At 45.0% G+C, this 27,725-nt stretch overlaps 1 protein-coding gene across 2 annotated transcripts in view; it reads left to right on the forward strand.

The window, feature by feature from the left end:
• Positions 1–26,529, forward strand: part of SH2D4B (SH2 domain containing 4B) — a 98,656-nt gene extending 72,127 nt beyond the window's left edge. For both annotated transcript variants that reach the window (XM_074339693.1, XM_074339694.1), the window contains exons 7-8: positions 22,088–22,308; positions 26,032–26,529. In XM_074339693.1, the coding sequence (XP_074195794.1) occupies positions 22,088–22,308; positions 26,032–26,124 (314 nt within the window). In that variant the 3' untranslated portion in view covers positions 26,125–26,529. The remainder of the gene's footprint in view (positions 1–22,087; positions 22,309–26,031) is intronic.
• Positions 26,530–27,725: the final 1,196 nt, after the last annotated feature.

The raw sequence follows: 27,725 nt of genomic DNA on the forward strand, positions 1-27,725 counted from the left end.
CTTTGCCACCATAACGAGCCACGTCGAAGTGACTGCTGATGTCTTCTGGGGTCTGAGATCAACACCAGAGAAAGAGAGTTTAGGGAGACGAGCTCAGAGCACGGAGGAGCTGGCTTCTTTCTGCTACCACGGGGTTCCTGATAAAGTCTCTTTTGTTAACAAGAGAGATGACGTGGTAAAGTCATTCTTCCTTTCTCCTCTGTTCATTGTTAAGTTTCAGGGGTTACAAGAGACTTCTAGTTATCCAAAAATACTTCTGAGGAAAGCTAGTGCATATAAGCTTGGCTGTGAGAGAAAATATCTATTTTTGGACTTTGACATGTATCTAAAATTGTTCTGAACACCTTTGGTCTGCACATTGGCTCGTTTAGAACCTGTTTCTCTTCCTGAGCTTTACTTTTAGAAAACAGTCACAATGTGGTTACTCTCCTGGCAACGACCCGCTGGCTGTCTTGTGGCTGGCTTGCCCGTAGGGCTTGGTGGAGAATGGGGCCGCCCCGTGGATGATGTGGTTGGCATTGATAAACTTGCTCAGGTGCTGGGAGTGGACCTCAAGCATGGCCTCACCCGCACACAGGTGAGGTGGGATTGTCATGCTCTTTCTGACGAACATGAAGGGGGAGCTTAATCAGGGAGAAGGCACTCCCCCTCCACACAGACCGTGAGATCAGCCGGGACCCCAGCAACTGAGGGTTACTTTCCATGCAAAGCGAGAGCTCCCACGTGGCATGGACACTGCTTCCTGCCTTCCCACACTGCGACTTCAGAGCATATTTACACAGACTGGTGTTGAAGGTCACAGAGCTGTGAGGTTCTAGAACGGGCCCATACCTTCCGACTCCTTGTCCACCTTGCTCTTGACCACAATACATCCAAATGTGTTTTTTTGGGGAAGGAAATAGACATCGGAATAGTCGTCTTTAGTGATTACTTGGGAAATATTTCTCTTGGACAAGAGGAGCCTTGCGGTGGGGTGCATGGGGGAGCAGAGCCACTAATTCTCAATCTCTGGAGTCCTATCTTGAGAAGGGGAGATTGTTAAAGAGGATAGAATCAGGGTTCAGGGCTGGGAGTTCTGAAGGGACACATTTCACTACAGTAGAATGAAGGGCTTTTTGATGGTTGCAGCTTACCGTTTCACAGTCTGGATGGCTCGTGGACTCTCCAGATGGGAGAGTGGGGGCCTTGAAGCTTTGTCCCTGGCACCTGTGATGCAGTGGGACTCCGAGAACATGTTCTACTGTCATCGTTCCAGGGTTACTGGCACTGCCTTTGCCGAGCCTCCAAGGTTTTCTCAGGGGTCAGGAGCAAGGGAAAGTTTGGCCAGGGTATGGAAGTCTGTGGGCTGAGGATTGAGGGTATTCCTCTCCTGACAACTGTTGGGCTTCTCCCCCTTGCTAGTTTTTCTATTGCTGGAGGTGGTTTTGGTCCAGGAGCTGAGGTACAATGGCGAACCACACTGGATGGCCCTTCCAGGAGTCCTGCAGGTGAGGGTCAGACACCAGGCTGTTTTGCAGGGAGGCAGCTCTTGGAGAGGTGGCAAGGAGTGTGTCCTGGGAGGCAGAGGCTGTGCGGGAATGGAGTCCAGGCTCCGCCCCTCTAACTGCATGCACTGGGAGGTCACCTCTTCTCTTGGCTGTGCAGAACGGGAAGGGGTTGGACTGGCTGGCCAGTACTGACCATTGGTGATTCTTCCACATGACGCTGCCATGCAGTCTTGTGTTTACCTGGCTGTGTGGATGTAGAGTGGTTTTATGTGCACCATCCCATAGGCACTCCCCGCTGCTGCCGGAGCTGGGCATGGCTGGCCCTTTATAGGTCACCATACTGGGGCCCAGGGAGCTTGAGAAGCCAACCCCTGTTCACCTGCAGTAAGATTGGGAGCTGGGACAAGACACAGGGCTTCTGACTCCTAGTTTTCCCTGTTTCTTTCTGGTGCCTCCTGGAATACATGACTATCTAGGAGGGAAATAAGGACAAAAAATTATCCTCTCTGGATTCACAATCCCCTATTGTATATGCATTTGAACTTCTTTTATGCACAGCGTGAGTTCTTTGTTTTAAACTCAGCCCTCCTTGTTCGGTGACCTTGCAGTGCAGAGCTGCCCCTGGGTTCCTGGCCCAGCTGGAGCTGAAACTCTGGGAATGCCCTGTTTGGTCTTTGGGATGACTCGCAGGAGCTAGGGTGTCTGGGGCTGAGTTGGAGAGAGTGACCCGGCTCAGGCCCCTGTCCTTGGCTTCCCAGGTCAGTGGGAAGGTAGCAAACTATGGTGAGGCTTTGGAACGTGTGAAGAGGTGGTAGCCAGAATGGGGGACCTGGCAGTGTGGACGCAGGCCTAAATCCATGCACAGCAAGGAATAGCTGAGGAAACCAGAGATAGAGAAAGTAATAATATCAACTTTGTAGTGGTGTTATGAAGATTAAACATATTAGTAAAATGTTTAGAACATGCCTGGCATGCAATAAGAGCTTCCATTTATTACATGGAATAAATAAATACGGTAGCCCTTGGAGACGCATATCAGGATGTGAAGCTTGTGAATTGTGGTTTAATGCACTGCTCTCACTTGGAAGTAAAGAAAAAGTCAACTTCAAATGACTCTCCATAAAAGGAGGATGACACTTATTTAGCCTTTCAAACCAAGTGCAAGTCTGAATTTTCTTTCATTATGAACATGATGCTCATCTTGAAATGTTTCTTAAAAGCTGTGAGGAGTAACACAGGGGTCACTTGGAAGGGTGGTTGGCATGTCACAATCCATCATGTCAAGTCAGATTGCTAATTTTCCTCTCCTGAGCAGAATTTGGAATGGAAAATTTCCACCAGCTTTGATCCCAAATGCAAAAAATGTCTAAAGAAGTAAAAAGTAGGTCAGTTGACCTACTTTCTTCTTAAGCTCTTGCTTAAGCTGTTCCAAGTGAAAAATAAAGAAACCTTTTACCTTCTCTTTAAAAAATCGTGCACTGGCTGTAAAGTCTCAAGTAAGGATTACAAAGAAGAGCGAAATTATTTTTTGCTTTGAGAAAGTATCGATGGTAATGATGTTTGCAAGATTTTAACTCTTTCCTTTCAGCTGGCTATAGTTCTGTGTTCTTGATTTCAGGCCCTCTGTCTCCTGTCTACCTAGCACTTGTACTTCGGATGTTCTCATGACATCATCTTGATTTCTGACCACAGTTTAGGTGTGGGTAACTAAAACGTGGGGTAAGGCACAAGGGTTGGGGAACCTAGATGACTTGGATTTGATAGAACTGATTTTTTATTTTCTACCTGGATGTTAAAAAGCACAGGGTAACAATAAACAAAACTGTGATTTCTGATGATGTAATTGATTCAGTCATCTTCTGATAATCCCATCATATTTCTGGTGATTACAAAAGACTCTTTCTATCTCCAGGGTTCCAGGAAGTTTGTATCATAGGTTGGACCCTCCTTCCACTCCAGGAAGCTGCCTTTGGGTTTTCTTTGTTCCAGGCCCTGGAGTCTAGTTTCCTATGGATGCCTAGCCCCAAGCCCATCCCAGCCCTGGCACCCAGGGCCTCAGCGGGTCCAGAGCCGTTGGCCTCATGATTTCATGAGGGCAGGCATGGGGTAGAGAAGGAAGACTTGGGATGGGGGCCATAGCCACTGTCTTCAAATCCCTAGTGTCCCCCAATCTGTAAGGGGCCTCAAGGCTAGGACACGGAGCGCTTGGTTAATAAGCACGAGGGGCTGACTTTGTTTAGTGGGACTTTCTAGTAGCTGGTTATCCTGAGATGGAATAAGCTCTCTCTAGGAGTTGTGAGCACCCACCGCTGGGTGTGTAAACGGAGGCCAGGCAGACGCCGAGTCAGGACTGTGAATGTGTGGATGGTCCTGTCTGATGGGATTCAATCAGGTTACGTGATTTTTCTCCCCAGCTTCCCACCACAAGCCATTCTTTCTCTGTTTATCTGAGAAACAAATAGGGTGGCTTTGACATTTTCTAGGGAAAAAGTCCAGTCACTATAGCAGTTGAGAAGCCTTTCTGAAAATGAAGACTCATGAAATATTTATACTTAATTATTAAATGTTTGTCAGACTCAAATTACCTTCTGTTTAGTAATTAAGTTCTTCACAGATTCACATGCCAGAGCCACTCGCTTACAGGCTTCATGTACAATAATGATGCTTTGGAGATGCCTTATGAGTGATAATCCCTCTCACCAGCCCCCAGGGATACACAAGGTAGGAGGGAGTGCCCTCCCCTGCGGTGCTTCCTGCAGGGGGTCAACATGGCTTACATATGCAATTTCTCCTCTAGGCATCACAAATGCATTGTCTGCCTCCTGCACTATCAACATTTGTGCAGCCATGTTTCAAACTTATTTAAGGGCACACAGAAAAATGCAGTTCTACAATTTTTCTACAATTTCTCCAATCTCATGAAGTTATTACCACCCTTCTGTCCCCTCCAGTTAGTGGAGGAAAAAATAAACCCGAGTCCATTTTAACTTCTTCCTGTTCAATGGTTTAGTCTTTTTAGTTAACTCAGTCCCATTGGGGAAGACTAGGTCTTTAGGATTTCCTCCCCTCTGCCTCCGCTTCTCTCCAAGAAGGCATCTGAGTATGTGGGGTTCCCCTTCACTTATGGGGAGATGGTCAGGGGCAGGGCTGCCATGCAGACGTGCAGACTTCATTCTGCATGAGGGGAGGAGAGAGGCTGAGATCCGGGTCCCTGTTCTGCTTCCAAGTCCTGCACCCTACCTGGGGCTGTGTCCGTCTGGCGGTGCACACTCAGATTGGTGGCATCTCTGGGCAGGAGTCACCTGACCTTGTTCCACTCCTCAGGTGTACACTGGTTGGTATCCATGAGCTGTGCTTGGTGGGCCTCACCTGTGGGGGTCAGCCTGGCTTTTATGTTTTAACTGATCATTTATTAAACATTACTTTGTGCTGTTTTTTGTGTGTCATGTAAACATCAAATATCCAGTATTTTATTTACTCCTCACACCACTCCCTGGAAGAGATCATGATACTAGCAATTAAGTACCCAGTGCTTATAGTATGTGGGCACTCTTCTACGCACTTCACATAAGTTAACTTATGTCATTGTGCTCTTGCTACTAGCATTAGCCCCATTTCACAGATGAAGAAGCTGAGGCACAGAGAAGTGAGGCCACTTGCCTGTTAATAGGCGGGGGTGATGGGATTCAAAACCTGGTGGTCTGGCTCTAGAGTCCATGTTCTCATCCGAGCCGCAACGCAGCCCCAAAGGTTAGGTGACTGCGGTGGGGCATGCAGCGCTCAGGCAGGTCAGTTTCTTTCAGTCCAGGACGTCTTGGGGATGATGAGATGGCTGTTCCTTTAGGAGACATCCAGCCATCTCTAGATCATTCACGGCTGGGGCAAGTGTCTGCTCCTCCTGAGGCCGGCCCCACCTTCCCATGGAATTCCTGAAGGTCTCCATATAGTCTGCAAAGCCCTCGATCAATAAATGGAGTAAAACAGGAAGTGGTCAGTGTTTGGGCTTGTTGAGTTACCTGGGCAGGGATATTAGGAAGCAGCCTCCCTATGTAAGGTATTTAAACAATGAATTTGCTGATTATTAATGTTACACTGTGTTGTGTGCTAGGTACTGTGTTAAGTACAGGGCCTGTGATGGTGAACAAAACTGACAAATTCCCTGCTCTCATGGAACTTATATTCACTTGCAATTAACAGAAAAACCAAACCAACATAGCAAAAAAGATAATTTACTGGCTCATAGGACTGAAAAACCCTCCAAGCAGTGCCAGCTTCAGGCTTTGCTTGATCCACGTACAGGACCTGGCCTCTCTTCATCTATCAGCTCTGTTGCTCTCCATGTTGTTTTCATTCTCAAGCAACACATCAGCTGTGGCTGTATGCCTGCATTCTCCTAGCTCCAATCCAGCAGAAGAGAGGGCACACTTTTCTCTCAAGAGTCCTAATATTAATTCCAATAGTCTGCCTTATAGGGTCTGGTTTGGTCACATGCCCATCCCTGAACCAATTACTACAGTCAGAGGGATGAACTCTCTGATTGGCTAGGCTTGAGTCACATGACCAACCCTGGAGTGGGGTAGAATCTATTCCATTGCAACTGCATAGACTGAATGAGAGCATGTGGCTTCCCCAAAGAAATGCAAATGGTCCTGAGTGAACAAGACCGATCAGTGTCCACCATACAGAGGAAAATAACCTGTCCTCTCTCCTAGTGAAACTGTCATCACAGTCAGCATGACTGGCATGGATCAAATAATAGATTTGTACTTCTGGTTGAGGTTAGTGCTACATAGGATCTTGCGTAGCCGGTTTCAGAAATCATTTTGCTGTGCGGTTACAGCCCTCTGTCATGAACTGCAGCATTAGATAGATACCATGTCAGCTTGGAGCAGACAGCCGTGGGCATGGGCTATCCTCTTGTGCATAAATATATCTGGAACCAAGAAGCTGGTCCAGTCAAACCCTTATCTCAGCCGTTAGCCGTGGTTAAATTTCATTTGGAGTTATAAAAAATGAAGGCGTTTGAACTCATTCATCACAATCTCTGTGGCTTTAGGATGCTTTGAGAAACTCGAGAATGAAGAACTTAATAATGCCAGCCTCCTTAATGATGTCATCTGGAAAGCATGGCAATAAGAAAGGGAAGTCACAAAAAGGAATGAGAAATAGCTAAGCGGTAATGGAGGAGTTGTCAGCTGGTGAGGCGTAACTGCAGTGAAAGCTTGAAGAAATATGCACATCAAATAAATTGAGACCCATAAAAAGTAAAAGGTCATGTCTGGCCTGCCTGCATTTTTTTCTTTTCAGGGAGAAGCCCTAACAGAAATAAAAGGAGCCCACTTAGTTACTCAGGTTCGATTCTGAGCTAATGATTTCAGGAACTGGTATGGAGTTGGAGGAGGGGCCGGAAACTGAATCGTGGGTTTGCTGTAGGGTTTATTAACACGTGGATTTATGGATCCATTATAGCAGAATATCTTTTGAAAGAATGCTTAGAGTGCCTTTTCTTTCCTGGGGCTGCTGCTGATTAGCACTGATGAAATAAATATTTTGATAGCAAACGTGAAGCTGTTGGCGGTGTTTGAGAGCATCTGCATGGAACGCAGGGGGATGAACAGGCAAGGTGTCAGGAAGAACACACCGTGGCTTTGTGCTCACGGTGCAGAACGGAGAGGAGTCGGGAGCTGCTGGCTGCAAGCAGCCTGCCCGTGATATTAATGTGCAATATTGGGGGAGTGAAAGCAAACCTGGACTTCTTTGCTATGCTGGCGTACATCTTCCCTTCTGTGTCCCCTGCCCCCTTACCCTCACCCAGTGCTACCATGTGGACGGGGGCTGCTGCCCTGAAGGGCCTCTGTCCTCTGACCTTGGCCTTGTCTTTTTCTTCAGAGGCCCACTAGGGGGTGTGCTGCATTATTGCCTGTGACACTCAGTGCCCAGGGCTCCTCTGTGGGCTAGCTTAGGTGCAAACCCTCCCCATTGCTTTAGTCCTTCAGGGGCCCTGATCTGTGTGCTGGCCTTCTGCCTCAGTTTCCAGGTTATGGCTCTCTTTGCTTCTGCCTCTGACCTGCGACTTTTGTGGCTTAGGCCAGACTGGGCTCTGTTTGTGCCTAGCCTGGCAGTAGTAGCCACCCTGGTTGCAGCCGCCACTGTTTTCCTGGCATTGTTTCACTTGATATGGCCAATAACTTTGGATAATACTAATGTGAATCCATTTTACCTATCAAAGAAAGAAAGTCCAAACCTAGAGAAACGTTTAAAGAGTTTATTTGAGCCAAAGGCCGAGGACCTAGCCCAGAAGCAAAGTCTTAAAGGATTGCGAAAACGCTCCAAGGAATAGCAGTGTTGCAGTTCTTTTTATATATTTAGAATCAAAGGAGAAAATGTAAGGAAACATGAAATCTGTTGGTGGACTAATGAGGCAGGCAGGAGAAAGCAAAGTGTTGAAATATCTAGGACTGGATAAAAAAGAAAATGGAGAGCGATGCATACTTTTTATTTTTTTGATAATTTTATATTTTTCAATTACAGTTGATTATATTAGTTTCAGTTGTACAGCATAGCAATTAGGCATCTATATAACTTAAAAAGTGATCACCTGATAAATCTAGTAGTCATCTTAAACCATACATAGTTATTACAATATTATTGATTATATTCCCTATGCTGTACTTTACATCCACATGACTATTTTGTAACTACCAATTTGTATTTCTTAATCTTTTCCCCTTTTTCACCCAGGCCCCCAATCCCCCTTCCAGCTGGCAACTATCAAAATGTTCTCCGTATCTATGAGTTTGTTTCTGTTTTGTTTCTTTCTTTATTTTGTTCTTTAGATTTCCCATATAAGTGAAATCATATGGCATTTGTCCTTCTCTGTCTGACTTACTCCACTCAGCAAAATACCCTCTAGGTCCATCCATGTTGTTATACATGGCAAGATTTCATTCTTTTTTATAGCTGAGTAATATTCCATTGTAGTATGTACCACCTCTTCTTCATCCATTCATCCATTGATAAATACCTAGGCTGCCTCCATATCTTGGCCACTGTAAATAACGCTGCCGTGAAAATGTTGATGCACATGTCTCTTTGAAATAGTGTTTTTGGGTTTCTTTGGCTAGATACCCAGACGTGGGTTACTGAGTCCTTCTTTGTCTCTTGTTACAGCCTTTGATTTAAAATCTATTTTGTCTGGGATAAGTATTGCTACTCCAGCTTTTTTGTTTGTTTCCATTTTCATGAAATATCTTTTTCCAATTCTTCTACTTTCTGTCTGTGTGTGTCTTTCAATCTGAAGTGAGACTCTTGTAGGCAGCATATGTATGGGTCTTGTTTTCTTATTGATTCAGCCACCCCGTCTTTTGACTGGCATTTAATCCATTTACATTGAAAGTAATTGTTGATAGATATGTAATTATTGCCATTTTATTATTTATATTTTTGATCTTCCTCAACTTAAAGGAGTCCCTCTAAGATTTCTTGTAATTCTGGTTTGGTGGTGATGCACTCTTTTAGCTTTTTATTGTTGGGGAAGCTATATTTCCTTTGATTATAAATGATAGCTTTGCTGGATAGAGTAATCTCAATTGTAGGTCCTTGCTTTTCATCACTTTGAATATTTCCTGCCAATCCCTTCTGGCCTGCAAAGTTTCTGTTGAGAAATCAGCTGACAGTCTTATGGGAACTCCCTTATAAGTAACTAACTTCTTTTCTCTTGCTGCTTTTAAAATTCTTTGTCTTTAACAATTGACATTTTAATTATGATGGGTATTGGTGTGGGCTTCTATGGGTTCATCTTGTTTGGGATTCTCTGGGCTTCCCGGGCTTGTATATTTATTTCCTTAGCCAGGTTAGGGAAGCTTTCCATCTTTATTTCTTCAAATAGGTTTTCAATCTCTTCTGGTACCCCTATGATACAAATGTTGTTATGCTTCATGTTGTTCCAGAGGTCCCATAAACTATCCTCATATTTTTGGGATTTTTTTTTTCTGTTCTAATTGGGTGTTTTCTGCTACCTTATCTTCTAAATTGCTGATTTGATACTCTGCTTCATCTTATCTACTGTTGATTCTTTCTAATGTACTCTTTTTTTTTTTTTTTAAAGATTTTATTGGGGAAGGGGAACAGGACTTTATTGGGGAACAGTGTGTACTTCCAGGACTTTTTTCCAAGTCAAGTTGTTGTCCTTTCAATCTCAGTTGTGGAGGGTGCTGTTCAGCTTCAAGTTGTTGTTCTTTCAGTCTTAGTTGTGGAGGGCACAGCTCAGCTCCAGGTCCAGTTGCCATTGCTAGTTGCCGGGGGCACAGCCCACCATCCCTTGCGGGAGTCGAACCAGCAACCTTGTGGTTGAGAGGATGCGCTCCAACCAACTGAGTCATCTGGGAGCTTAGCGGCAGCTCAGCTCAAGGTGCCGTGTTCAATTTTAGTTGCAGGGGGGGCTGCCCATCATCCCTTGCGGGACTCGAGGAGTTGAACCGGCAGCCTTGTGGTTGAGAGCCCACTGGCCCATGTGGGAATCGAACCGGCAGCCTTCAGAGTTAGGAGCATGGAGCTCTAACCACCGGCCCCTCTCTAATGTATTCTTCATTTCAGTTATTGTATTCTTCATTCTGACTGGTTCTTTTTATGTTTTCTATCTCCATTTTTGTGTTTCCTATCTCTTTGTTGAAGTTCTCTCTGAGATCACTGAACAGTCTTATAATCAGTGTTTTGAACTCTGTGTCTGCTACATTGCTTGTCTCTGTTTTGTTTAGTTATTTTTCTGAAGCTTTGTTCTGTTCTTTCATTTAAGACATGTATTTTTTTTTTTTTGTCTTTCCATTTTTGCTGCCTCCTGGTTTGTTTCTATTTATTAGGTAGGGTTTCTGTGTCTCTTGGTTTTAGTAGCGTGACCTTATGTAGTAGGTGTCCTGTTGGTACCAGTGGCGCAGTCTCCCTGATCACCTGGGCTGGGTGCTCCAGGTGTGTCCCTTATGGGGATTGTGCATGCCCCCCTGTTGTAGTTGAGCCTTTTTTGCTGTTTGCACATCATTGTGAAGGATTGACCTAAGGCTGATTGGTTGTGAGGACTGGCGGTGACTACAGAGGAGAAGCTGTTGGGCAGGAGCTGACCCTACAGAGCAGGATTCACTGTCCTGGGAGGTGACCAGGTGGGACGCTGAAACAGGAAATCAGGTGCGCCCGCCTTGGGGCTTCCTGAGAGGGGGCCCACCTCAGGCCAAGATCAGCTGCAGCCTGTCACTGCCCAGGGCCACCTAGCTTGAGCCACAAAGCAACCTGCAGATGGTCACCACTTGCACTGGGCTTGAAGATGCCTTGAGAGGCCAAGCCACGAACCACTGAGGTCAACTGCCACTGGTGCCAGGCTTGGGACTACTCATCAAGAGGTACAGGGCACACTGAGGCCAGATGCTTCTTGTCTGGGGTTTGTGAACCTTTGAGATATTTTAGAAAAGTCCACAGCATGAGCCAAAACAGGCTATTTGTATGGAAAAGCCACTGGAAACAGCTTGGGTGGGCCTGAAAGTTGGATGGGGCAGGGTCTCAGGCAATCACCAGGGCAGGGAGACCATTCTTGGCTAGGCTGATAGAGACTCAGATACGGACTGCTCTGCACATAGAGGGGGGGAGGGTTCAACAAAGAAATAGTAGATTCTGCTAGCACTTTTGTCCGGGAGAAAGATTCCCCTCTAGCCTTTGCCCTGAAGCCAGACGATTCAGTTCCTTCCTGTAAGTACCTGGCGCCTTTCAAGCTTCTGCCGCAGCACTGGAGCTCAGAGGATGTGAGTCTGTCAGCAAGGAAATCCCTTTGCAGGCCCTTTAAGAGGAGCACCTGGGACTCTAGCTGCCTTCCATCTCACTCAGCCACCATCTCCACTGGTTGTCATAGCCAGAAGTTGTGGGGATTTCTCTTCCTGGCACCAGAACCCTGGGCTGGAGAGCCTGGTGTGGGGCTGGGACCCCTCACTCCTCCTGGGGGGGCCTTCACAGACAAGATTTTCCTTCTGATTTGTAATCACCACATGTGGGTGTGAGACTAGCCCATTTTGCATCTCTGCTCCTCCTACAACTCTCCATGTGATCTATTCTGTATGTCGTTAGTTGTGTGACTTCTTTTCAGCTGGATTTCAGGCAATTCTCAATGATAGTTATTCTGTAGTTTAGTTGTAATTTTGATGTGGTCATGAGAGAAAGTAAGCATAGCGTTTACCTACTCTGCCATCTTGACTGGAAATTGATACATCTTTTACATTGGTGGGTGCAGGACATTTAATATTGAACAACTACAACAAATAGAGATTGTATGTGGGAAACAAGATAACAATGCGAAGTTTTAGTGTTGTGCTCTGTTGCCAGTGGATCTGTTTCTGAGGGGTCTGGAAAAGAAAACTACTCTGAGATTTTGAATGTATGTTATTCTAGATGCCCAAGAACAATGGATAGGTCTCCCTTAAGTTAAAGATTAACTTTTTACTAAGGAAGATATTGGCCTGTGATGTGACCACTCACCATGATCTACCCAGGTAGGAATTAATGATCAGAGTGTCTTGTGTGGTTACTTTTGGTCATTGAGCTTGTCAGGTATCCCTCTTTTTGGTCACATACTGTTGAGAAATTTACTTCCTCAAGATCAGGCCATAAGTGGCAGACATCTGAGTGGAAATTCAGATTTGTCTGATTTGGTGTTGCTTTCAACAGGATAGTATACTAAATCTTTCAGCCCCTGGAGACAGGCCTATCCAAACGGAAAGGTCCCTGCACTGGAGACTGGGCACAGTTTCTGTTTGCAGAGGTTTGTGATTATTCCCACCCTCATGCCATGTTGGGTACAGTGCTTGACAAAATCGGACATTCTGGGCATTGCTTTTCCCGCTCTGCCACTTACTAGTGTGAAACCTTGGGCAAGTAACTCAATCTCTTTTGGCCTAATTTTCAATTCTGTAAAATAGGAAGAATAAAAGTGCCTGCATCAAAGGATTATTGTGAAGTTTGAATGAACTAGTGTGTGTGAAGCCCTTAGCACAGTGGTTGGCATAATGTCAGCATTCCCTAAATGCTAGCTATAGGATTATAGTTCTAGTTAATTAGTGATTTATTCAACAATATTGAGGGCCTAGTGAGCTCCAGACATAAGAATATAGTAGGAACAAATTAGACAAAGTTCTTGCACTCATAGATCTTATGTTTACAAAATTATGATAATTTATATATAAACTATTGTAGAAGCTACCTTTCTTGCATAAATTACATTATACACTACTATTTTTCTACAACTTTTTTCCCCCAGTTACCAGTTAGAGATCTTTCAGGTCTATCTCCTTGTCAGTGGTTCTCAAGGTGGGAGTGATTGTTCCCCAGAGGACAGTTGACAATATTTGGAGACAATTTAGGTTGTGAAAGCTGTGAGGTGCTATTGGCGTCTGGTGGGTAGAGGTCAGGGGTACTGCTAAGCATCCTGCAATGCACAGAACAGCCTTCATGACAAATACTTATTTGGCTCAAAATGTCAATAGTGCCCAGGTTGAGAAACCTGGGTCTGGTCTGGATGTATATCTATATCTCATTTAAACTTTAACTTGTTACTAGAAGGATATGCAAAAGATATAACTTTATTCATTTTTATAAGTGATTTCATCTTACTCTTGATCTCTATTTCCTGTTAATGCTTTAAACAACAACAACAACAAAAATCAGAACAAACCTTAAAACTTTCAGTTAAAGATAATCCTGCCTTCTCTGGTTTAAGTCTGTTTCAGATTAACTTGGTTACTTTCTAGCAAATATTCAAGCATTTTAAGCTCAAAGTCCAGCCTCTCCCTGCTTGAAGTTTCTTTCCTTTCCCCTAACTCATGTCTGGGTGCAGGGAAAGCTCATGACCTTGGGAGGAACCTTAGGAAGACGCTGGTCTGTAGCTCATCTCTGGACCTTGTCCTCTGTTTTTGCTAATCCCCCGATGGTCATGGCTGCTGGGACCACCTGTGACTTTTAGATACTAGGCACAGCTGGGGTCTGGGGGGCCCTTCACCCACATTGATCATCCCCCGAATTTGACTTGGCCCTACCTTGACTCCTGCTGGGGCTTCCGAGTTTCAGCAACTCCTATCAAATACTGTTAGCTGAGGCTGCCCACCCCTCAAGCCTAGATTCTGGGGTCACCTTGCCTCTTAGGGAGCTGGACCATACTCTTAAAGATCTCTACTTGTTAAAAACAAAACAAAACCCTAAGTCCTGAGGGTTGAGTTAACTGGTCACCTCGTCCCTTCCCTGCCTCCATAGTTTATTATCATTATTGGAATAAATAAGGCTATCCCTTGTTTCTTTATTTACTTACCCTCCTTCATCTCTACTCTCCACTCACATTCGCCTTCCTCCTTAATAAGCAGCCTTTCTGATAAGTTTCACCTGTATCTGTTGAAAGGGTTCTTGTGTATTTATTTATAGGAGATATATATCGTATATGTACCTCCCATAGGGACGTTATTCTGCGCTTTCTTTTCTTTTTTTTTTTCCCTCTTGAAAATGTTTCATGTGATTTGACCTTGATGCTTTTCTGTGGCTAATTTTTATGTGAAAGTAGTTTTCCTGAACTCTTCAAAGAAACAAGGGCCTGGAAAGTATTTTACTCCATAGAGCCTCCTCCTCTATTGTGGTTGGGACGTCTTCACAAATCCAGCAGCCTGCCTCTTGGGACAGCCAGGCTTGGTCCCCTCCCACACGTGGGTCTGGAACTTCTTTCTTCTTGTTGCCCCTGTCTTGCTCAATTAAGATTCCATTCCCAACAGTAAAGGTGCCCTGGAGGGTCTCACCATGGGCTTCTCATACTAACCAAGGGTTGGGGAGGGCACATCCCTCCTTCATTTCAGGTGCCGTTCTCACGTTGGTCCTCTGCTTTCCAGCCAATTCCTGTTCACTGCTCTCAGGTCCATTGGTCACCCTTGTTTCTTCTTCGTCCTGTGTACACACAATACCAGGGAGGTCTTGTACTAATCGTTTGTTCCCACCACGATTTGTATTTGGGGTTCATGGGGATACCTTGGCACCTCGTTTTGTTGTAAACATAGTCTGCACTATTGGTTTTCCTCTTTAGTTGCTCAGCTTGTTTTCATTGGGGAATTTGGAAAGATTGATAAATGCTGCCGCTGATCCCAGAATCTAGCTCTCCTGCCCTGTACTTACATGCAGGTGATTGAAAGGTGAGGTGCTCTAAGTGCCACTGGTGTTTCTAACTGTATCTCAGTGAACACTGTGCTATGAGACCCATGCTCTGTGTACTTCTGGTCTATTCTTTCAAATTGCTGCACAGTCCTCCCTGGGGTGTAGCCACCTGATTTTGCCCATTCACTCCCTGAGTCATGGACCTCCAGTTTGCTTCCAACTCATCACCACACAAATTAATCTAAGAATCAATTAACTTCCTTGCACTGGACTCTTATGGGCCTGCGTAAGGATTTCTTTATAATGTATCTCAGGATTGGAACTGAGTCAGAGGATACACATGCACTGAATTTGACTAGGGGTGCTGATGGCTCTCCAGAAGGCTGATCTGGCCTCTGTTCTCAGCAGCCAGATGTGAGGGCTGCTCCACCTCCATGTTCCAAATCCCACATGAGATCGTGGTGGAGGTCCTGGATCCCCTCCATGCCTCACAGGAACTCAGAGGCTGGAAGCCACCAGCTTCAGACTGGTCTCTCTCCAAACACGCTGTTTCTGCCTGGCTGTGGCTACATGATACAGATGCACAGCACCTGCTAATTCTCTGCAAACATTGGGGTACAGGACTCCTGTACTTTCAGCTACCTTCTCAATCTCTCTGGGCTATGGGGTGCAGAAGAGTACATGAGGGCATTCCCTTCCGTCCTTGCCCTCTACCCCAGCCCCAGCCCAGGCAAAGCTCTTTCTTGTCTGACAGGGACGCCTCATAGGATCTATCCTATATCCCTCTAGAGTAGGTCTATAAAACTCTGTGTTCAAACCTCTGACTATTACTCTGAATAGACAGAGAGTTTCTAGAATGTGAAAATCACTGTGTACTTCTTTGCCAGTCCTGGCTTGTAAGACTGCTCTCTAGCTCAGTGAGTCTCAAATCTCGCTACATATTAGAATTACATGAGAAGATTTTAAATATTACTGATGCTCGGTGTACCCAAAATGATTTAAACCAGACTCTTTTGGAGTGCACCAGTGCTTAGAGTCATGCTATAGAGACTCAAGACAGCCAACTTTGACAGTTAAAGCTTATTAGTGACCATTTATTTCTTGGTGATAATCTCCCAGTCCCCCAAAGGACTTTGACCAATCTTGAGTGAATGTCATAGCAGTGATATGTGGGGAGCTGCAGCACAATAATATTAAAATATTTTAAAATATTAAACATTGAATATATTCAGTGTATGCTCATACATATGTGAAGGGCGTAAAAAGCTTAGGAAGTGAAAACACTACCAATCCTTGAAAGGCCCTGTGTGCTTCTCACCATTGTAGCCCTCTCCTTCCACCAGGTATGATCCCTATCCTGAACATTTTGTCCATCATTTCCTTGCTTTATTTATTGTTTATATATTAATGTCCAAATACCATAGTGTTTAGCTTTGTGGGCTTTTCAATTTAATATAAATGGAACCGTAGTGTATTTATTTTTCAGTTATTAGCTTGTTTCATGCTTCATTGAAAAATTTTTTTTCTCATTGTGTTTTCCACCTCTGTTGCTTGGAGTTTATACCACTCTCAATGCCTATTTTTTAGAGGTTTATTTAGATGATATAGCGTGCATAATTAACATATTCTAAAGTTAATATATATATCTTTACCATCTTCCTAAATGAATAGAATTTTTTAAACTCCAATCATCTTTCTCTTGATAAGATGTTATCCTGTGTTATGGTTCTACTTTTGTAAACGCTCAAATTATTCATTATTATTATTATTTTATAAGTCAATATATATATTTTAAAGTTAACCTATAGTATCTATGCTCATCATTCCTTCTAGCATCTCAAATTCTCTATCCACGATCATATTTCATCTACCTAGAAGTGCATCCTTTAGAATTTCCTTAATCGTCAACTCTGAAAATTTTTTCTGAAGATGTCTTTATTTTTCCTTTCTCCTTGAAAGGGTTTTATTAAGCACTGTTATTTTTCTCTAGGCACACTGAAAATATTATCTCATTGTCCTCTGGCTTCAGTTGTTGCAACTGAGAAGTCAACCATTAGTTTAATTGTTTCTTCTTTGTAGGTAAACTGCCTTTTCTGTCTCCTTGGCAAAATGAGACATTGAGTAGCTTTGCGCAGTTACACTGTTACGTGTCTGTGATTAATTCTCCGCCATTCACTCTTTAAGTACTCCTTCCTCTCCATTCTCCTCTCCTCATTGAGATTCAGATTATACATGTGTTAGACCTTTCATTCCATCCTCCATGTCTTTTAACCTCCTGAGACTAAGATTAAACTTCTCTTATGCTACGTTTATATAAATGTCCCATGGATGAATCATTCTTCGTCCTCACTGTTTCACTCATCGCATCTCTTCTTCTCTCCTTTGCCTGCATCAGCACTCCTTGCTGCTCACACAGAGTCTACCCCGCCTTCAAGGTCCACTTCACACCCCCTTCATTGTCTGTACAAAGCTTGTCCTGACTTATACAGGCCTCATCTGTCTCCTCCTTCTTGTGTCTTTCACAGCACTTACTGTCCTCTGCATGAGATAATGTGGTATAGAGCAAAGAGCACTGAACTTGGATTCTGAGGACCTGAGTTCAAATTCTGGCTCCACCACTTACTAGCTCTGTGAACTTGGGTAAGTTACTTCTCTTGCTGACCCTCAGTGTCTTCAGTTATGAGAGTTGTTAGGAAGACTGATGAGATGGTGCCCAGTGTTGGCTCTGGCATAAAGCTTCCCCTGTGGCCCTCACTGTGTCCTTTTGCCTCTCTGCCTCACAATGGAGGCCATTTCTGGCAGCCTGGTGGCTTGGGGGCTGGATTTCAAAGCTATAACTGTGGAAATATAGCTGCGAAGCAATTCTTAGAAGAGGAAGCCCTCATTGGGTTGAAATCCTTGGCTTATATGCCTCCAATTTATACCCCTTGAATCCATTTTCTATCCTTGAACATTCACATATTCTATTTAGGAAACATCAGTAGCTCCTGATGGCCCTCAGAATTAAATCTATAATTCTTTTCATGGTATGGCGAGTGCTTTGGGGCCTGACCTCTGCCTACCTCTGTGCCTCATGCCACTGCCCAGCTGCTACTTTAGCCCTCCCTCTGGCCACAAAGAACCATGTGCTAATTTCTTTTGCAAACTGACCTTCTTGCCTTATCCATTTGTTCTAACCTTTCTGTTCTCAGTCTAACTGTCACTTCCATCCCTGGGCTCCAGAGCTGTGTGGGCACCTTCCTTAGGTGTGACCACAGCAGCTGAGGCCATACCCCATGTGGCCTTTATTACAACTGGTTGCAGTGAGCCTTTTTAAAAAAACTTATGCCAATCTTTATTTCTGTCCAGAGTCAGAGCTTTTGGAAGGCAGCAACTATTTCTCATTCAGTGCCGACTTTCAGATGCCCGGCATGGGGCCTGGCTCCCAGAGAGTGCTTAATAAATATTTCTTAAAGGGAAGAAAGAAAAAAGGAAGAAATAAAGGAAGGAGAGAAACTATAGGAAAAACTACATTTCCCATTGTGAGGGGTGAGAATTGGCTTAGAAAGAGTCTGTGGTTACATTCTCCAGTCATCATTCTAGAACGACAGCCCTGGACGGCCTTCTGGTAAGGCCATGCCTCAGCCAACACTGCTCATTAGCGGAATTAGAGAGTTTTCATGGTCCCAACATGTGGTCTCTTCCCAGCCAGAAGGGGTGACATGAGGCCTTCTCCTCTCTCTTTAGCCAGGAGATTATAGAGTGTTTAGAAGGGGCAGGTGGGACGGGGTGGGGTATGATTAGTGCTATGTTCCCAGAATACTTGGCTTAGAGGCTATCCAGGGGGAGAGAGAGAGAGAAGGGGAGGGCAGAGTGAATGGGGAAGGAAAACATAACAGCTTCTTGCAAGCATTCTGTATGTCCCACAGCCATGAATCAATTCTCTTGGGGGCTGGGTTTTCTGTGAAATGGTCTTTGCCATCCTGAACTGTGAGAATGTATCATCTTTGGTCTTGGGCCAAATAGCAATTTTGATTTCTAGGTAAGTTTCAAAGAGGGGGCAGAATACATGAATGCTTACTATGGAGACTCTTAAGACTGGTGCAGGCTGGGGCCCAGGGACAGTCCCATTCAGAGGAAGCCACCCTCAGCAGCCTGTGTTTGAGAGGACTGGGTGTGCAGGGTGTGGGTAACATAGCCTGGAGGTACTGTGACCGTTACTGCTACCAGCAGAAGGTAGCACCTACCACTCGGAAGTGGGCAATGCTTAGTATATTCAATGCAGACGACTTACATTGTGTTAGACGTTATGTTCTCAGACACTGTGACGAGCACATTCATGCATTAATTTAATGAATTCTCAAACAACCTTATGATGTAGGTGTATTTTCAGTACGTCTTAATAGATGAGGACATTGAACTGACTTTCAGAGGGACTTATGTACCCTGCCCAAGGCCACCTACTGATCAAGTCTCTGAGCTGTGATTTTAGTCCATGCACTTGATCTCTGCTCCAAACAAGCCCCACGACATCCCAGGCACTTAGGGTACTACCAAAGATACAGTTTTGGTGTCCATTTGGGTCTTAAGGAAGCAGCAGTGCAAGAGATTTATTGGAGTAAATGCCTGTGAAGGATAAAGGGGAGATAGAGCAGAGGAAGGCGGGAGAGACTTCAGATGGGTTGGAGGTCTGACACCTGTGAAGGGAGAGAGGGAAGGAAGGATGGTTGGGAGGAAGAGCCTGGTACTGGAGTGCAGCTCGGAGAAAATCTCTGTCAGGCTGATGAGAAGCCCCTGAGCAAGAGCTGCTTACTAGAGGAGCCCCACATTGGGTAGGAACGGTGGCTCTCATGCCCCGTGCTCAGTCATAGAACCCCCTGTGCTCTGAGTCAGGGGGTACTCAGTCTAGCACTCCCTGCACTGGAAGCAGCCTGAGGAGAGAGAGCATCCCGCAGCAATGGATCCCGAAGGTGCAGCAGCTGGAGGCTGTCTGCTCCCCACACTCCTCCTTGCAGTGGGGGGTCTCTCTTGAATGGAGGCTTGAGCAGCACGCGCTCGCATGGCTGCCACAGGCTCCGTCCTTGAGCTGTTCACAGCCAGTTTACTAATATACTGTAGAGTTCGGGCAGGATGCTATGAAAGCCCCAAGGTGGGATATCCCCTGTAGCCTCCTGGGATAAAAACCATTTCCTGGTAGGGTTGAGCGGGTTGTACACTGAAGAAAGGGACCCTGCCAAGAAGGCTACTTGGGGGCGGGGGGAGGGAATGACATGCAGAAATGTGAGCTTTGCCAATTTGGCCCAGAGAGGCACCCTTTTCTAGTTCAACCACTCAGAGGGACATCTTTTTCTAACTTGCGCAGAGGTGGAGTATAGGCGACTAGCAGCCTGTGATTCCCGGGAGAAAAGAGGAATCCTTCAGTGAGCATTCAGGGCCAGCTGAGACAAAGGGGGCTGGGAATGAGGGTGGGGCTTCTGCACAGGGAGGCTTGTGGAGAGCAGGTGGTAAGGGTGCATGAGGTGAGCCTAGACAGGTGGGTGGGGCGGGGCGGGGCCCAGTGCCATCATTCCTAAGGCAGACTCTGCCGCAGGTCAGTGGGAGCCCATTGGAGGGATTTAGATGGTGGAGAGACATGACGTTGTCATTTTGGTGTTACTGGTCACTTTTAGATACTAAAAAATCGAGTCACATTGAAATTTGACTGTTTAGTCTCCCACCCAATGTAACACTCAACTTCTCTCCCACTCCCAGTCTATGCCGGGCTTCAGCTTGAGGTGCATAGGGTGGGGACGGGGTGACCTCTTCTGGTCCTTCTTCCTCCCACCCCTACTCTTATCTCCCCACCCCAGCCACCTTTAAGGTCTTGGTCCTCTGGTGTTGAGGCAGGGAGGTGGGTGAGGGACAGTGCTGAATCTTTTGACAGAGGCCTGATGTACCCTTTCGTCCTCTTTTGTCTGTCATGGTCTCTCTGGCTAAAGCCACTATGGCCCTCCAGCGGGCAGCTCCAGGGTACATCCTGACTCCTACGTGTGTGATTCTTCATGTGTGCTGTCGCGGGAGGGCTCCCCTTTCCTTCCTTCCCTCTCTCTGCCTATGTAAGTTTTCTCCTTATGTATTATAGCCTGGATGGGGAGGGGTTGGCTGCCTCGATTGTCCCGTGGTAAGTCCTGGTCAAGGAGGAAGGAGATGCTTCCAGTTGTGCTGGCTGTCTTTAAAAGGGGCACAAGTGACAGAACAGTTGCCTCTGTCTTCCGCTTTGGGCACAAGGAAAGTCCTGTTGCGCCTCCTGTTAAGGGGAGGAATGAGAGGGGAATGTGCCAGCAGATAGTTGGGGGGGGCATGGGGGATGCAGCGGGGGCGGACTCCCACGTGTGTGGTGCCTTTCAAAGTCATGGGGATGAGCAGCCCAGCTTCCTTCTACCCCTCTGTTACCTCACTGGCTATAAATAATACCACTGGATGTATCTAGAGGGTAAACAAGTGAGTGTGTAAAAGGACAATTTGTTGCAATTCACCTCTCCCCCTAAAAGAACAGATGATAACAGTAGCCAGCTTTACAACAGCTCTTCTCAGTTTACGAAATGATTTTCAATTCTTTATCTGACTTGAGAGTTGTACTGTACCTTTGAAGTGAATGGGTTAAGATTACCATTGGAAAAGTTGAGTGCTTGGCTGAAGACCATATAGGCAGGTCAGGGCAGAGCTAGGCAGGTCGTCTGAGTCGTCTGACTATGCCCGTCTTCCCACTGCCCTGGCCTCCAGAGCCCATCCACTAAATGTACACTGCCCAGATGAGGGTGGTACCCTAATAGCCTTTGGGGGAGCGCCACTGACATTAACCACTCCAAGGTCAGACCTGAAACCACATTGTGTAGGACTGCAGAACCTGAGAAAGTTTTGTTCTTTGAGCTCAGGTGAAGCTTAGTTACATGCCTTTATTAAGAAACTGTCTGCCTAGTGTCCACAGGTTGACAGAGGAAGTCTTGTTACTTCTTAAGAGGAAATGCTGTTTTCAGGTGCTCCTTTATGGGTACCAGAGAGATACAGAGGCAGGAATCTTAAGTCACCCTGGTCTCGTCGTTAAAGCAAGTCTCTTAAGGCTCTACACAGGGCAATGGTTGTTGACTTCTATTTGTAATCGATAAATGCTAGAATTCCAGCTCATTCCTATTTCTTTGGTTACCCAATTAATCCAAATTAGTGTGGCGTAATTTAGAGGAAACATGCTGAATTCAAGTCCTAGTAGAAACTCTGCCCCCAGGCTCACAGCTGGTTGCTTTGGGCCAAGATGGCCCCTCAGTGGACTGAGGCAAATGCTGGCTGGCCCCTTAGACCCCACCCTTCCTTGGACAGAGGCTGAGGGGCAGGAATGAGTATGGATGGGGGTGAGTGGGGGCAGGGGCATAGGGAAAGAGTGGCAGAACCTTCTGCAACTGACATTTCTTTTTTCTTTTTGAAACCAGGAATTATTAGCCGAGAAGATGCAGAAGACCTCCTTGAGAACATGACCGAGGGAGCATTTCTAGTCCGGGTCAGTGAGAAAATCTGGGGTTACACCCTCTCTTACCGTCTGCAGAAAGGGTTCAAGCACTTTCTTGTGGATGCCTCCGGGGATTTCTACAGCTTCCTGGGAGTGGACCCCAATCGCCATGCAACGCTCACCGATCTCATTGATTTCCACAAGGTATCACTCTTAGAGGTGCTGCTCGGGGTGAAACTGGTATTGGAGAAACTTGAGCTCCAAAGGGAGAGCCAGGCTGCTGGCATCCTAAGAGATGGGGGTGGAGAGTGAGCAGGTGGTCCTAGGAGGTCCTTAGGGTCACAGGACGTGGAACATTGGGGTAGAAGAGACAGAGGTTGTGTAGATCTAGTCTTCTCTCTGGCTTACCCTCTGACCCATGTGGGCACCTCTAACCCTGGTCCCCAGCCCTCCTCTCACCTCGAGTACCTGAGTATTTCCTACTGTCAGCGCTTAGGGACTGATTGAGCAGTTTTCTGTCCAAGCCCATGTCTCACCTCCAACTCATCCTGGATGTCCCTCTTGAGGACGTTCTGGGCAGGCTTCTGGCTGCTTCGTAGAATAAGCTAAAGCCTCGCAAGCAACCTCGTGGTTAGAGGAGCTTTTCTCGTGGCTAACTCTGTCTCTTGTTCCAACTACAGCTTTACCACTTACTACATGTGTGACGTTGGACAGGTTCCATAGTCTCACTGAGCTTTAGTTTCCTACCAGGCCAATGGATGTAAATACTGCCTGGTTCAGATCCTATGAGCATTAAATGAGAGGACGTGTATAACAGTACTCTGTACCTGTAAAGTGGTTTGGAAGGTCTCGATTCCCAGAACTCTTTGTTGTTTGTTCCCTTGCCGTGGACCTCACATTGAGAAAGATGTTGCCTTCTAAATAATATAGGTAGAAAGAGGCAATTTCTGTATTAATCGCCATGCGACGCTCACCGATCTCACTGATTTCCACAAGGTATCACTCTTAGAGGTGCTGCTTGGGGTGAAACTGGTATTGGAGAAACTTGAGCTCCAAAGGGAGAGCTGTTGGTAGGAGTAGTAAGTGGGAGAAAGACAAAGTAGGACTCGGTGACCTGGAAGGATGGGACCCCAGGATTCTGAAAGACAGCTCGGTGGTCCACCATCTGTCTGAGCTTTGCAGGTGTAGAAAGTTCCACAGAATTACTTGACTGTCTCACTGGGCTTTTGCTATGATAGGGACTCTCGGATTTTTCTTCATGGATGTCCCCAGGGCTGTAGGGACCGTAAGCTCTTAACCGGATCTTATACGTAAAGTACACAGAAAATCACCCCTTTACAAATACCCAGTCACTGGGAGAAGAGGACCTGCTCAGAAAGCTAGATGAACCAAGTTCAAGGCAGATTTCTCCTTGTGTGGGTAAGAGCTTTCAAACAACTATAGGAAAGAGAAAGGGAGGGGACATGTGGACATTGGCACCTTCTCTGTGTCAGACTCTGTGCCTGTTGCTCTTACGTCCAGGTTTTCATTCAGTCGTCACTATAGCTCCGTGCGGGTGGCAGATCAGGCCCATTTCACAGATCAGGAAAGGGAGCTTGTGTAACTTGTCTAAGTGTTCATGGCTGGTCCAGGAGTTAAGCCTCAGGCTGTGTGCCTCTAAGGCTTGTGCTTTTTCCCTAAACCACATTGTTTGCTTTCCCTGTCCTAGATAAGCTGCTGTGAGCATTGATGAGCTCCCTGTCCCAGGAAGTATCCAAGCAAAGGGTAAATGTCCATCTCTCAGAGATGCTGTGACACGTTCCTGCATAGAAAGGCTAGACCATTTGTCTTTGAAGGTCTTTACTCTCTCCCAAATCTAAGGGATTTGAGATTGCCAGTTTCATTTCTAACACTAAAGAGAGAGCTCATCTATGCCCATGTGGACGGAGATCTGGTGGCCAGTTTTATAAGTTAAATTTTTAATTGCACAATTAATTTATGATTACATTTCAAGAAAAATCAAATACAATATAAAGCGAAAGCCTTGTTCATATCAACTCCCCGTTTCCATCCACCTTGAATTATCAGTTTGTACTGTACCTATCTAAGTATTTCCTGGGTGTTAACATAAAAAATGTGTGTACATAAAGAAATACACAGTTTTATTATTTTTCACATAAGTTGGACAATCCTTTACCAACAGCTCAGCAATTTGATTTTTTAAACATGCTTAATATATCATAGAATGTATTTTATAAATGCATGGTCTCTACAATCAGGCTGCCCTGTTTTAAATCCTACCTTCCTTGCTGTGTGTGACTTTGGGCAACTACTCAAACTTTTGTGCTTTAGTTTCCCCCTCAGTGAGATGGGTTTAACAATAGCACTCACCTCTTTAGGGTCACTGTGAGATTTCGGTGAGACATCACTGTAAAGTGCTAAAACAATATACCTGGCATCTGGAAGTTGTCAGGACTTGGCTGTTGCTGAAATATGTCTATGAGATCTTCGTACGTCAGCACTTGTGCTGCAGCCTTGTAAATGCCTATGGTGTCCCATGGTATGGATGTATATTACAGTTTCGTTATCCATCCTCCTTTTGATGGCCACTTACATAGCTTCTGGGTTTTCACAATCACAAACAGTGCTGCAGAGACTTCTTGCATAGTCACCTTGGGCACATGTACGAGTATTTCTCTCGGATGGATCCCTCACACTGGAATTGCTGGATAGAAGACTATGCATATTTTAATTTGAGAAGATCTGCCAGATTGCCCTCTAAAAATGTAGCGCCGATTCATACTCCTGCCAAAACTATATGAGGCTGTTTCCCCGAACACTGCTGCCAACACTGGGGATTATGAGTCATTTTAATTTTTTCCCATCAGATGGGCAGACACTGAATCTCAGTGTTGTTTAGCGTGCATGTCTCTGATTACCACTGATGCTGAGTCTCTTTTCGTATGTTTAATGGCTACTTGGATTTCTTCTGTGAATTGTCTGTTGATATCTTTTGTCCTTTTTTCCACTTAGATGTTGCTTTCTTACTGATGTATCAATTCTTCCGCGGCTAAATTACTCTTCAGCCATGTCCATTCTGCTCTTCAGTTCTTCCGTTGAATTTTTTCTTGTAATTTAAATGGGCATCCTTTTCATTTCCAGCTCCTTTATTGTTTTTCTTTTTTCCCTCTTCATAATAGCCCTTTCTTGTTTCATGGGCGATTTATCATCTTATTCCACTGAGGAGATTCATTCATGTCTTTTAAAGGCTATTTCTGTTTTAGAAACTTGGTATTTGCTTGGGAGTCAGTTCTGTTGTTGAGTTTGGCATCTTTCTTTTGTGGTAATGATTTTTCTTAAATACTTACAAATTTTGAGCTAGGAAGTGATTTGAGCTTTGAATTTCCTATTTATCCATCAGTGCATACGGTTCTTGTTCCCCAAATCCAGTCTCTTTGTGCTGCTGGGGTTGGGATTGATAGTGGGAATGGGAGCGTCTGAACTTTGTGGGTCTCTTTGGCTTTCCAAGGAACTGTGTGCCTCTCCTTACTTTCTGACATGCCTGAGGCAGACCTCTGCTGTCTGGGGCTCCCCAACCTGTCTCACTGATAAGCTCTAGCACCCCCGCCCCACATTAACTCCTCTGAAAATCTCATCCTGTGTGTCTTTTGGGGTTCAAGTATTGCTCTGTTGACAGCCTTTCTTCTTATTCTCCCATGTTTTTATGGGAGAATTGTTATTTTTATCAATTTATTTGTTAGATTGTCATTGTTATTTTTATCAATTTATTTTTAAAAGCATATTTTTTTTGGCATTTCTGGAAATTTGAGTAAGGATGAGGCAGACGCATATTCTTAGTCTTTCTGTCTTGAACTGGTCTCTCTCTGGTGGATGCTTGTTTCCCTTTCTTGATTGTAAGTAAATGTTTCTTTTTTTTTTTCTTTTTAGGAGGAAATTATCACTGTTTCAGGGGGAGAGTTGCTGCAGACACCCTGTGGACAGAGAGACAGCCCGCCAGACTACCATTTGTTGTTTGAATGACGTTTATTTCCTTATCAATTGAACTCCTTTGGGTATCCCTTTTTTTTTTTTTTTTTTTTTAACTCAACTTAAGAACTTCCAAGCTCAAGTCCTTATGGCCTTCTGGAAGATTCACCCCCATCCAGAGGATTAAATAGATTAGTACATCTCAAGGGATATGAAATATATGGCGTGTTTGCTACTGGTCTTCAACCCAGGGCCCAGGACAGAAATTGCTGATAACTGATGCAATTCTTTCGTGAAGAGTTTAGACGTGACCTCAGAAGATGAAGCCTGCTTGTCATGGCTGCTCTAAACTCAGCTTCTAGAGCCCATGGATCATATTTTTATAATCCAGAATAATTCCAGTGCCGAACTCAGAGTTTAACATATGGTAGACAGTCAATAAAATGTCTGTTGACTGAATGCACTTCTGAAATTTTTCCAACACCACTGACCATTAGTGATTTCTAGTAAGTTATTTCCTACCTGTCACTGTTTATAAAGTCAAGGAGATTATAGAAGAAATATTGTAAAGGATTTATATGAAAAACATAGAAGCTGCATCTCTAATGATGTTCATTATCACCCTCATTGGTATTTATCATTGGAATTACTAAGGCTTCTGACCCCCAGCTTCCAGAACAGGTGACTGATACTGCCATTCCTTCCTCGTTTGCCTCATCTTCTGCCACCCCTCCTCTGTCTTGAAATCACATCTTGGCCTTCATTTTGCAGTACTGAGGCAGGGGTTTCATGTATCCCTATAGATGTGCCCCAGACCTGGGGTGAATTATAAATCCAAGGATGGTTTGTAGACATCTGATAAGTCCTTTGCTCTCTAGGATTTGGCCCTCTTTATGCAGGTTACTCAAATGATTTCCTCTGCCTTCATAGGCCTTTGATTTTGATTCTACTATCCTTCTGAGTATGTTCTTCTTAAGAAGAAGGCTGTCCCACTAACTCTCAGTGACTCTCAGGAATGGTGTCTATTTGTGCACACTCATGTTTCACATTTATGGACATATACGAGTACATAAGAGACAGCTTGTGATGACAAAAATAGTATAGGCTGTAGGATCAAACAGACTTGCTTGCAACCCCCCACACGGAACTTACTAGTATTTGAATGCTAGCAGCGCTGTATGTGGTGAGAGTAAAAGTATGAATGGACTCTGGGATGTCAACGAACTTACGTGAGTTGTATCAAACGTCTCTTACGCTCTACTTTACCTCTGTGTCACCTGTTCTCAGATCTTTGGCCACTTGTTTCACCCCCGTCACCACCACTACAACCAGTTTTGCATGGGCTCTGCTCTTTCTCACTGTGTTGATCAGCTTCATGGGAGCATATCCCAATGACACCTGGCCACGTGTGGTGCTCTGCGCCTCACATCTCCTGTTGGTACAAAGGCATAAGATACCATGTAACCAAGAAGAGCTGGGAAGTGAACTCCCCATGCCGTGAACCTTTGATCAATGGGAGACAGTGGCTGGTAGATCAATTCTTCTCTCTTTCTCCTCCTGGAGGGACTTCTCTGAGAGGCAGTTCTTCACATGGCCTCTTATAGGATAGTCCTGCACGATAAAGCATCTAGTCATAATGAAACCAAGCATAACGG

The sequence above is a fragment of the Rhinolophus sinicus genome, linkage group LG07 (genome assembly GCF_036562045.2).
Source record: "Rhinolophus sinicus isolate RSC01 linkage group LG07, ASM3656204v1, whole genome shotgun sequence".
Lineage (NCBI taxonomy): Eukaryota > Metazoa > Chordata > Mammalia > Chiroptera > Rhinolophidae > Rhinolophus > Rhinolophus sinicus.